Source organism: Amblyomma maculatum, chromosome 1 (genome assembly GCF_055883805.1).
Source record: "Amblyomma maculatum isolate TAMU_Amacu chromosome 1, ASM5588380v1, whole genome shotgun sequence".
NCBI lineage: Eukaryota > Metazoa > Arthropoda > Arachnida > Ixodida > Ixodidae > Amblyomma > Amblyomma maculatum.
This window is the reverse complement of record NC_139344.1, coordinates 61469290-61482236: the sequence shown is the minus strand read 5'-3', so window position 1 is coordinate 61482236 and position 12947 is coordinate 61469290. Positions and strand designations below refer to the sequence as shown.

The 12947-nt window shown below is 43.5% G+C and overlaps 1 protein-coding gene across 1 annotated transcript; it reads right to left on the bottom strand.

Moving 5' to 3' along the window:
• Positions 1–9280: 9280 nt before the first annotated feature.
• LOC146202553 (uncharacterized) lies at positions 9281–12130 on the bottom strand. Its single transcript, XM_084584795.1, has 2 exons — positions 11763–12130; positions 9281–9426 (listed from the first exon to the last, which is right to left on the bottom strand). The coding sequence occupies exons 1-2, from the start codon at positions 12090–12092 to the stop codon at positions 9352–9354; spliced, it is 405 nt and encodes a 134-aa protein (XP_084440921.1). The 5' UTR covers positions 12093–12130; the 3' UTR covers positions 9281–9351.
• Between the last annotated feature and the right edge of the window lie 817 nt (positions 12131–12947).

Sequence of the window (12947 nt, the reverse complement as noted above, 5' to 3'; positions counted from 1 at the left end):
TATCCAGCCATCGTTTTAGTGCGAATGCAGTCCTCTACGGTGTAAATCAGAAAAAACAGGAAGTATGTCTGAAGGCTCGACACTTTACATTTGAAGACGCCTCTGGCAGGTGGTAATGACATATATGGTGAGCTGCCTAAAATAATAAAGACATTATATGCATCTGCCAGTGCCACTAAGTATAACATGCAGCTGGCAAGTGACACAACCGGGCACTGACGATCCGGTGGTTCCTTTCACGCCACGGGATCTCACCAAATGGAGGAATTGGCAGGCGCGACCAACTTGTGCTTCGCCGCTGTGATAGGTTGGTGAGATCAGAATCCAGCCTTCCAGGGCCCTTAGATCCCAACTTAAGGGAATGAGGATTTTGAAAAGTTTTTTCTTTATATTACTGTCTATCTTTTTGAGCCTTAGCATGCAAGTAGAGTATAGGAAAGTATTTCTAGGGCTTACAGTATAATAAACAAACAAAACGGCTAACTCGTTTCTTACGGGTCATTATGGTAAATTCTCAGTAAAGAACACATCTTTTAGAACAATTAACACATTTCAAAGGGTCCACCGCAGATGCTAAGTCTTAAGAAATTCCTTCAATGTCCTTTTTTGTTCATATATGCCAAAAGAAGAAAGTATCTGGCAGTAACTAACCAAAATTTAGTGTAATTGATTACATGTCACAATTAAGGAAGAAAGGAAAGCTTCAGAATGGTGTGATGGAACTTTTGCAGTCTCTGCATATCCCAAAAATAGGTATTTTTAAAGACAAATCATTATAATGGCCCGCAAGAAACAACCTAATTAGGACACTTTTCTGCCATACCTTCTCCTCGGGATGAGATATTTGAAATCAGCATTTTATTATGCTCTTGCGGGCTAAGTTTCAACAACGTATGTTGAAAAATAAAAGAGAGAGTTTTCAAGACCATCATCGCTCCTTAAACACGCTGGCCCTAGGCCACGCAGGCATATTCTTACGGTGTGGTTGCAGTGGCGATTACGTATATATCGATCCTGACACCAATTAGGCCGCATACATTACGATCCTCCTCACGCACTGATTGGTCGGCTGGTTGTATGACTTCACCTAACGTAAAGTAAATAGTATTTGTGCTTGCTTACATCAAAGGTATACCTGACATCAGCAGCGGCGTATGTATCACTTGGTTGAACCGTGCTAACTCGCGTGGTGAGCCGGGTTAATTCAGTATGCCTTGAAATGGTTACAGGTCCTGGGCGGCAGTTGTCGGAGGCTGAGATACGCTGTGCCAAGCGCCGTGCACAACGGCTGGTGAAAAGACAGCAACAAATTCATCTACTATCTGCTGTGATACTCAAGCCAAACTAGCACTTTCTTTCTTTATAATAGGTTTAGCCACGTTAAACCTCTGCACTTTTTTTTTTCTCCGCAGATAACTGGCAAAACTGTCCTTTGATTTTCAAGCCTGGATAAAAATTACGCGAATACGTTTGCAAATTGTTGATTAGCGGCCATATAGAAATCCCCTTAACCACGCAAAAAAAAAAAAAGAAACATGAATCTGCCAGTTATCATATCGCGGCAAAAACTGTCTCCAGGTGCGCGCTAAATCGTAGAAATACATATTTGGAAACAATATCTACGGGACCTTTGTCCCGTTTAGCTGCAATCTTGCTTTCAAGAAGATGGTGATTGAAAAATGCGCACGGAATGACTGCCGCGAAATTTGTTAGGCGTCTCTTGTCGCCATAAAAGGCGAAACTTACGTTAAGGTAAAGCCTCCGAAATGTTTAACTGGCGTGCGTGACGGCCGTGTTTTCTGTTCTCCTGACTCTTATAGGACGAATAAAACTTGCCGAAGGTTAAGATTAAGCAAGGAGTTGGTGAGCTTTTAGTTTTATTTAGACTTTTTGCAAGGTAGCGCCTCTGCGACGCTCAGAATCGTAGAAAATGCGGTCGTCATGCAAGCCAGTTAGATGTGGGAGGCTAATCTGCTTTACACACAAAGAAGCAGTTGGCATTTCTAAAAAATTAGTACAACGGCAGTTTTCCATGCTATGCTTGGCCAGTCGGTTGAAACCTTCCGTGTTGTCTTTCCTTTCATTCATCATTATTTCATACTTTCCTTTTTTATTTCGGTACCTCTGGTCAATACATTTTTTTTTTTAAATAAGGGCTCAGTCGTAAGTCACCACTTGTGTTCGGCGCTTCCCTCCCGCGTTCTTTGTTTTGCAATGCTTTTCTTTGATTATTAGTTGCTTATTAACCGCAACACTTCCACTCGGCTTCCGCTGCCGTTAAGAGGTCCCCAGGGGACAATAACGCCGCATGCATGCCATGGCGACGCGTCTCTCCCAACGAGGCCAACAACGAGCCAAGAGCAATACATTCACGAGCACGTTTCATTAATAAACTTTGTGCCACCAACGGAATCCATAACTTCCCCATTCGCAGGGAGCGGCGGACTCTAAGCGAGTTTTCAAATGCATGTTTTGTTGCCTTTCCTTTGTGGCGGAAATATAGGACAACAGGTTGGTGTTTCGTGGCGGTAATGTCTATGCATTAGGCGTCGGGAACACCGAATGGCGTAAAAAGAACTTGTAAAGGCTTTCGCCTAAACAGTTACAAAATGTTGGTCATCTCGACGAGTGCCAAGTGATTGCCGTGTTAGGTTGCGAGCGAGATGCAACGGCTTTCACAACTGAGCCATTATAAGGCTGTCGCAAGCCAACACGTACGATTGAAAGCTTCCAACGAGGCTGTTAACTGGACTAGTTGAATGCCAATTTCACGCACGTAAGCCTTTGCAAAAATAAAAAAAAACACAGTCAAGAGAAAAAGGACGGGACATATTCTATTGACTACCGCTGTACCGAAGTCGTAAATGCATAGACAAACCTGTGTATTATAGATGAATAGTTGTTGCTAACATGCATTTAGCAACGCTCGTTTTTCAAATATTTATTCAGATACGTCCTTCATTAAAAGGGATTCACGCATGCATTTTTTTTTTTTCAGTGCAATAATAACATTCCTATCTAAAGTGCTCGGTGTCCCATCGGGTTTGGTAGAAATGCTGTAGAAAATGTTTACAGAGAATTTTTCAATCAGTGCATGTGCCCGTTTTTATGTAGTCCGATGCCGGAAACCACGAGCACCGACTGCGATGACGTCTGTGAGTCGACAAAAAAGGCGTACTGAAAACAAAATGTAAATATAACCCACCAGACAGTAATTAGATATTCTTACTGCCGAGTAGTGTTCATTTCAGTTTTCAGATTAAATGCTGTTATAGAGCTATAACGTACACCTCGTCGATGAAAGTTTTAGTGGGCTCTAACACCACTTCATCCATGGAATTCAAAACACCGTGGTGCCATCTAGTGACAAAAACTGAAAGCTACCATTCGCGATGCAAAAGGAGCAGTGGTTTTTATTTAAGGGCGCAATGGAGAGAGCGCAAAATATAATAGCATATGAAAAGCACTCCTAGAAGAAAAAAGAACAGTGTACTAGCTTCAATGAAAATGTGTGATATCTTGCCGAGATGTAGTCATGCGAGTTACTGTGATAAGAGTAACGGTGTTTCTCCGCAAGATGTCGCCTTAGTTCACAAAAAAGAAATTTAACCATGGAGATGACACATGTGCAGTATGTGGTAAATCCACAGAAACAATTAACCATCTTATACTTGAATGTGATGGTATCCATCCGGAAGTCCGTGCAGGCGCAGTCATTCTTCCTGAGGCCCTGGGGTTTAGAGATACCAGTGGCCGGGTGAATGTAACTGCGGTGGAAGCTAGCAAAAAACGATTGGAAGATTGGTGGCTTAAAATCTGAAAAGTAACATAATGTTAATAATGTAGAAACAAAAATTTAGCAAATAGAATGATGGTGTAGCTAACCGATGTAAAACAATAATTAAGATATAAGGAAAAAAACGAGCATGATAGCAACTGCTACCACTCCGTTTCAAAGGGGACGCTCTTATATTCCATCCATCCATCCGTCCGTCCATCCATCCATCCATCCATCCATCCGTCCATCCGTCCATCCGTCCATCCGTCCATCCGTCCATCCGTCCATCCGTCCATCCGTCCATCCGTCCATCCGTCCGTCCGTCCGTCCATCCATCCATCCATCCATCCATCCATCCATCCATCCATCCATCCATCCATCCATCCATCCATGCGGTTTTCAATGGCCAACTGAAATTATAAAGAGTTGTTTCTTTCATATTGCGGCACTCGTCGATCTGTGCCATATGAGGCAAGATCTTGTCATTTCTAACATTTCCTCATGAATACTGCATGAAAGCCATGAAAGTTCATTACATTCCCTTAACGTAAAACACCACTCATTAGTTTAACATACAGTATTTAAGCAAGTTCTATGTCAAAAGAATTATTATCCAACCACCACTCGTCCGCTTGTTCACGCAACATCATATCCGCTGCTGTATAGTACCGCTGAGTGGTAATGCGATCGGTGATGACGTCTTATAGTTTTTGGAATTAGCTACAATTATTAAAACCGATGGTAAGCATTATTATATCCCATTACACGCAACCAAGGAACAAAACATTACTCAAATTTTTCCTAACTCGGCACGCAGAAGACTTTGCTCCGGGAAAAGGAATCAACAAAGTGAATCAGCGAAACCGAACCATAACAGGTGGGAACGGGTTGTGAAACGTCACTCTTCCTAACACAAAACATACATTGCTTCCATAGATTTTCTAATTGCGGTATTAAACATGCAAGCTCAATGCACTGAATAAGAGGGCAATAATTGAGTTTAGTTAATGGGTAGAAGAACCGCAACGGTTAACTTCTCGTTTAATGCTCGCCTTATCGCATACCGTATGTGTAAAGCGTCTTTCGTGCAATATTCATAGCTGATTTGTGAAGATTGTCGAGGCATAGCTATGAACGCCCGGTATGTGCTAGGTATACATCAATCATATTTACCAACAAATATAGCCCTTAAATGAACGAAAAAGCTTTACGTGTCAGCGAAAACTCAGTATCAGTAAACTGCGATGGTCATCCATCTCGACAACCTCAACTGAAGACACGTTATAAAGAGCGAATAGCCGAACACAGCTGCAAGAGGGTCCGTAAAAACCGCACCATCTTCAGTCAACCGCACCCTTGAGCCGATACGGAACAAGCCCACCCCCAACGTCCACTAAGTTGTGACTAACGCTCTCCTCGCCCCATTATCCTTGGAATGGCGCGGTACGGCTCACTGACCCAACTGGGCGAATGCCAGGGGACATACAGAACACATACGTCCAGCTTTCTGGGGCATCTTTCAGGGGTGAGCTTATTTTTTGTTTTTGTTTTATTCCCTGGGAACTTCACCACTGTGCGAAGCCAACGACAATACTTGGGTGCAGCCTTAACTTCTACTTAGTCGTGGAACTTGCATATTGAGACAATATGTTCTTATTCCTTCCGCACCCCGTTGCGGTGGCGCAATCGTTAGGGGGCTCGACTACTGTGACTAAGGATGCGGGATCGAATCCCGGCAACGACAGCCGCTTTTAGATGTAGGCGAAAAGCAAGACGCTCGTCTACTGAGTCATGTCAGCGCACGTTAAAGAACCCCGGTGTGTCAAAATTTGCGCAGTCCCTCTCAACGGCGTCTCTCAAAGCGAGAATAGCTTTGGGACGTAATTAGAACCCCATACGCCATGAACCACAAACTATATTCGTTTTTTTATTTTCTGAGACGCGAACTCAAGAACGCCCCTGCTTCCTTAAATTTACTCGCTTTCTTCTCTTTATCAGATCAAAGATAGAGGATGCATACATAGCATGGGACCCGCCCCCAATATAAGTCAAATATCGACCGCCTTGAAGAAATACAAAGAGAAGCAGTTAGGTTTATGTTTAACAAATTCTCTGGGCTTAACTCACCCTCTCGAAGAATGATAGCAAATTCAATTCCCGCACTTCTATCCTGTCGAAAGCAGCTGAGTCTTGAATTTATTTCTCTCTTGATTAGTTACATGCTTGCAATAAACCAGACCGCTCATATATTCTCTGTAATAATGCGCCACGCAATAGATCATCATCCTAACTCAGTGACACCCTGTTATACTCGAAATGATACATTTAAGTTTTCCCTCTTCCCTCGGAGAATATCAGACTGAACAAAGTTTTTGCGCATGGCGGTACGGTGTAACTATAATGGTATAAACTTGTATCACTTCTATTTTTTGTTTCTTTATTATTCACTCTTCTTCGCATCACTTGTGCTTCCCTTTTTCAAAAAAAGTTGCTATTAGTTTTAAAAAAAATATGCTTTTTCTTAAACTAATAGCAAAAAACTAGAGCCCTGCCAAGAGAAAATATGCTGATATATTTCATGTTGCCGCGAAGTTGTCCAATATCTTGAAAAAAAAAAAAAATTGCGTTCACAAGCACTTTCCCATAAAATGTCCAATAGTTCTTGATTTTTACTCTACAAAATTAAGGCCTTCATTCCCTCTTCTTTCCCTCGCCCTTTCCTTACTACTGAAGCACGTGGCTTCACTCAGGTCAGACTTGCGCGTAACCAGCTGCAAGTAACTGATTATTAGTAGTAAAATGTTTCCTTTGTATTCCGTGCTTTTATACGGTGTAACGTTATTAGTAATCTTATTGATATTTGCCAGTAATATCTGCTTCATGTTTGCCCCCTAAAAATTTGTAACAAGCGGTATGACTTTGAGAACCTGCACTTGGTGGAAAAAGTGGCTTAGCATGGCCTTCTCGCGCGTTTGGGCGACGACGGTCGAGCTGCAGAGAAGACACCCGTACCAGGATGTCCTAATAAGCAAGCTCGCGCGTCCCTCATTTAACTGTCTCCGCGTACCGCGGTTCACATTTCGAAATTCACCTATATGGCACAGCGTATTTTCGCTTTCATTCAGTTGGGGCGTTGCACCGTCCGCGCTCGCACAAACCGCAATGCGCGGCGCTTTGTGCACCTAGTTAGTACCTAGAGTTGCGCGAAGGTGCCGCACAAGCAACCAAGTTGTGCAGCGAAGCCATTCGTCGTCTTTGCAGGAGTTGAACAAGGAGACCGGAAAATAATCGAGGAGTGATTACTTTGACTGGCCTAATCATAATAAGTCACTGTCTCTGCAGCTCGCACACAGCACGGACTGGCCTAATCATAATAAGTCACTGTCTCTGCAGCTCGCACACAGCACGGCACGCCGTGCCTACGATGATTTATGCAATCCAGCCGGACTTCCAGTCGAGTTGGCTTCACGGTACTACGCGGTTGCTTCACGGCGAAAGAAGAGGAACGTGGAACTCTAACAAAGTCTATATAGTAAGTATACTTGAAAGTAGTGGGAAGGTCACCTTTAGGTGTTTTTGTTGCCGCGTAGTCTGAAGGGGCTCTTCATATACGTTAACGCAAAACAGTTCCTGAGCAACGTATCCATCGGTATATTTTTGAGTGTCGCTACTGATTAATTGGGAAGTAAAACGAGGAAAATGACAAAGAAAAAAATTGCAGGGGAAATTACCAAAGTGCCTTTGCAATAAACTACGGATCGAGCAAGCTGCGCCAGTTCATTTCCGCCCGTGTATATTGATGTAAAAAAATCACTCCCACATCGGTGGTTCAGTGCTTAGGGCGTTCGACTCAATATCGAAGAAGGCGACCCGCGTTCTATCCCAGCCGCAGCGGCCGCGTTTTAATGGAGGCAATACACAAGGCGTTCATGTAGTGTTTGATGAGAATACAACTTTAAGAACACCAGGTGGTCGAAATGATGCCAAAACCTTCACGAAAGCGTGTCTCATATCCTGCGTAGATATTGGACGGGAAACTCCTTAAAGATAGAAAACACCAAGAAACCACAATTCTCTCGCGATCAATACATTCGATGAGTTTACAACCTAGCTCGGATTCTGCGAGCGCATTCACTGATGGCGCCCTTTGCGCGCAGCTACGCAAATTGGCACATGCGCCATTTATTTTATTTTAATTTCACTTCACTTCACTTTATTCACCTTAAAGGCCCCCTTCCGGGGGTATTACATAAGGGGTGGGTTAATATATACAACAATAATAAATACATGTCATTGCCTTACGATAAAAGTAGTTATAGCATGTAAAAAAGAAGATGGGCACATGATAGTGGCGACGTTGGTGGGGAGGGCATTCCAGTCCACGGCAGTGCGGGGGAAAAAGGAACCTGAAAAAGTTGCAGTACGAGATAGGGGCCGGGCAATCTGAAACGGATGTGCAGTGCGGTGAGATATGCGGGTCGGATGAGTAATGTAAGGTGTTTGATTCAGAGTGCTGTGGTACAACTTATGGAGTAAACAAAGGCTCGCTATGCGGCGGCGAGCTTCGAGGCTTTCGAGACCGGAAATATTCTTCAGAGATGAAACGCTGATGGTATACGAATATGCAGAATAAACGAAGCGGATGGCGCGGTTTTGGACTGATTCAAGTGCATTTGTTAGGTACGTTTGGTGAGGGTTCCAGATGGGACTAGCGTACTCAAGTTTAGGTCTGATAAGTGTTTTATAAGCCAGAAGTTTAACGTGCTGCGGTGCATGACGAAGATGACGTTTTAGGAAACATAGAGATCTGTCGGCAGAGGATATGATTGTGGTGATGTGTGTTCGCCAAGAAAGATCGCTAGACAGGGTTACACCGAGGTACTTGAAGGATTGAATGCTTTCTATGGGTGAATTAGCAACTGTATAGGAAAACATAAGGGGGTTGTGATGACGTTGGAATGAGACGAGTTTGCATTTTTTGGCGTTTAGCGTCATTAACCAGTTGTTACACCATTCATGGACACAGGTAAGGTCATTCTGAAGGGCCATTTGATCACAAATGTTAGTAACGGTACGATAAATTACACAGTCATCGGCGAAAATGCGAATATTACATGATACTTGTAGTGCCAAATCATTAATGTAAATTAAGAACAAAAGCGGGCCGAGCACAGATCCCTGCGGAACGCCGGATGTTACTGGCAGGGTGCCTGAGCTGTGATTGTTAATAGAAACGAACTGAGATCGGTTAGCAAGGAATTCTTTAATCCACTCTAGAACATTGGGGTTTAAATTTAAAAGGGCAAGCTTTAGTAATAGGCGTTGGTGTGGTACCTTGTCAAATGCCTTTGCGAAATCTAAGAGTAATGCATCGGTCTGCAGGTTGCGGTCAAGGTTACTATGGAAGTCAAAAGTGAAAATTGCCAATTGGGTTTCGCAGGAGAGACCCTTGAGGAACCCATGTTGAGCCGGATGAAGGAAGTTGTGGCAATCCAGAAAATTTATTACATGAGAATAGATGACATGTTCCATGATTTTACAAGGTACGCTTGTTAAGGAGATGGGGCGATAATTTAGTGGAGAGTCCTTTGTACCTGACTTGTAGGCCGGAATGACCCTCCCCACCTTCCAGTCGGCCGGTAGGGTTCCTGTTGAAAGCGATTGAGAAAACAGCAATGAAAGATAAATGGCTGAGGTGTGTTTCGTGTTTTTAAGCACTTTAGAGTTTATTTCGTCCACTCCTGCGGCTGATGAAAGTTTAATTCTGTCAATATGGTTTATGATGCCTTGCACAGTAATTTCGATGGGTGACATTGCTGGTAATAATACGCTAGGCGGGGTAGGCAATGAGGAATCAGTTTCATCTGTGAAGACGGAAACAAACGCACGGTTAAATATGTCAGCACATTCGTCATCAGTGGCTTCCTCGCCCGCGGCACTTGTAAGAGCGGTGGGGCACGTTGCTTGCGGGTTTATTATTTCCCAAAACCTCCTGGGGTTGTTTTTTAGGATATTTGGTAGGTCATTGTGAAAAAAAGCACGTTTGGCGGAGCAAACTGCAGCATAATAAGAGTCCTCAGCTGCGTGGTACCGTTCCCATGCTTCAGCACTTGAGTTCCGTTTTGCTGTACTATAAAGTCGTTTTTTTCTTCTTTCTAATCTTTTCAGATTGTGTGAGAACCACGGCTTCTGGCGGTTTGCGCGAAAGCTGATGCAGGGAATAAATTTGTTCGTTAGTTCCTTTATCTTGTTTTTGAAAAGTGACCAGTTATCAGTAAGAGACCGGAGATGAAACGTGGATTGAAGACAGGGCAGAAAAGCTTCGTTGTTGATTGCTTGGTAGTTTCCTTTGTCGTACAGGCGGATGGTTTTCTTGAACGTTTGGCGGGATGCGGGCGAGAATTTGAACGTGGAATGAATAACTCTATGATCACTGATTTCACGCAAGTAAGTGATCGAGGATAAGCTTTCAGGGCTGTTGGTTAGTATTAAATCCAGGATGTTTGAAGATCCTTGGGTAACCCGAGTCGGTTCAAGCACCATTTGCCTGAAGTTGAAATTTAAGCAAACATCTACAAAGTTTCTTGCTTCAGAGTTACCAGCTGTTAATGGACCTGCGTTTTGCCACTTTATACTCGGGAAGTTAAAGTCTCCAAAGAGAAGCAGTTGAGCATTGGGGTGTTTCGTAGTAATTTGGACCAGAACATCGTTTAGTTTAGGTGCAAAACCGGGATTGCTGTTAGGGGCCCTGTAGCACACGCCAAGCAGAACGGTTTGCGGTGGAGCGTTGCATTTTAACCATAATATTTCCAGATCTGAAGTAATGTTAACAACGAAACATGCTATTTGGTTGTTAATGGCAATAAGCACACCTCCTCCACGTGTGCCTTGACGATCTTTACGGTACACAGTAAAATTGGGTGAGTCATCTAAAACTTCATTATCACTGATGTCGCTTGTTAGCCATGTTTCCGTGAGGATTAATACGTTGCTGCCGGAAGATAAAAAGAGATTCGACAAGGCCTCGCGCTTTGGAAGGAAACAGAGCATTAGTGTAGATTATGGATAAGGAAAGGTTATCTCGAAGGTTAGTCCGCGGCTGCTTGCGCGCTTTCCGACGGCGAAAGGATTCCTATGTGATTTCTTTAACTGATTGTGAACCTTGGTCGAAAATAAACCGTTTGGGTCCCATGTGTAGCGTTTTGTATCGGAGGGAAAATGGTCCAGACTTAGCTCCAGCAAAAGCCACAAGGTGCTTCCGTGCATTTCGAACGGGTCGAGAAAAATCTTCTCCAATACTAAAATCAGTGTCTTTAAGCTTAGGGCCTTCGGAGAGTATGATTCCTTTTGTTTTGAAAGATGACAATTTCACTATTATTGGTCTTTGGCGGTCTGTGCTGTGGCGGCCAAGGCGGTGTGCGCGCTCTATGTCTTTAGGCTGGATTACCAGATTGAGGCTGTCAAGGCAGTGCTGAATGATAATTTTTTCTGATTGCTCGTAAGATTCTTTATCATTTGGGTCAGGAAGCCCATAGAACACTAAGTTATTTCTTCTCGAGCGGTTCTCGAGATCATCGAGATGTGTATCCAACTCAGAAAGCTGCAAAGTCATTCTATCTGTGTTGGATTGAAGGGTTTCTACTTCTGTTCGCAGGGTGTTAAGACATTCACATTTGGTTACAAGATCAGCGATTCGATTGCTTAGAGCAGATATTGTTTTATCTGTTGCTACTAGTTGATTTTTGAGGTCCTGTATTTCAGTGATAAGTTGTGATTGTACGGCGGACAACTTTTGTAGTTCGCTCAAAACTGCATCAAGGCCACCTGGTCCCGGGTTGGTTTCTACGTCACCCGACAGCACTAGTAAAGCGCGAATGACATCGGCACATTCGGCGGCAAGACAAAAGCAACACTGCGGGCTCGGCAGCTGTACCAGGCAATAATTACTAGTTTTCTTAGTGAAAAGCGTATATGGACCACCAACCTGCATGGCGAACATAAGCGGATTAGCGGCCCGTGCGGAGGCACAGCCGCAGAGCCCACAGTGTGCCGAAGGTGGGTGTCGCTCCTTTATAGGTAAGCCGTACGGTGCTGTCGGTGACGATGGTGCTGCGGAGGTAGTTTCGTTGGTCCAGCGTTCCAGAGGTGGCGCTGCCGGGGGTTTCCAATTGTCGGTGGCGACTAGGTGTAGTGCACCAAGTTCGCTTTCTTGATGGGGCGTCCGGATGACTGCTGTGTAGCCAGATGTCCCTGCCGTCCAGGCTGGCAGAAGAACAAACGTGACGATTTGGACAATGACCTGCATGGCGAACATAAGCGGATTAGCGGCCCGTGCGGAGGCACAGCCGCAGAGCCCACCAATTATTATAATTATAATTATAATTATTATTATAATTTTTTTTTTCTTTCGTGATGTGCTCAACAATTCTCTGACTGTGTATATAAGTGACGCTACTCATTGATTGCTTTCTTTTCGTGATACTTTTCGTCTATATTTCATTTCATGTGTTATTTATTTCTTCTTTGTGTTCTCTCTGTGTGTGTAAACATGTTTGCGCATTTTCATTTTTGTTTCTTTTTTTTATTTGTGCTGCAGCACGAAGACCACATGGTTGTTCCTGCTCACATTAAATAAAGACTGATTGATTGATTGATTATTATCATTTATTTATTTATTTATTTATCTATCTATCCATGGCGCCTGCCGTGCGCAGCGGCGCCAACTAGCGCCACAGTGTGAGAAGATGGCAACTTCACAGGCGGGAAGAAAGTCTGCTTACTGCTTGTCATGTTTTATAAATTCTGAAAATCGTAATTTATTCGAATGATATATGAAGTTGTATGAAGCGTCTGAAAATGTTCAGTGATCTCGTTCAGTTCCACCTAAATTAATTTAATTCGTATGATGTTCACCTTCCATGGTGGACAAGTTACGCCAAATTAAAATCAATTGCCGCCATTCCATTGTGTGAGATGGCAATTGGATTATTGCAGTAAGTAACCAAGTTCTTATAGGAATGATGTTTAGGTTAGGGGCTAAAGGAATGCAGTCATATAGGGCTAAATCCGTATTACCAAAGGTTTCCCCTTAAAACAAACTTTGAGGCGATGGCGGAGAGGTCTAAAGAAGTGGCAAGCGACCCTCATTTGCTCCCGCTGCCCCGGGTTT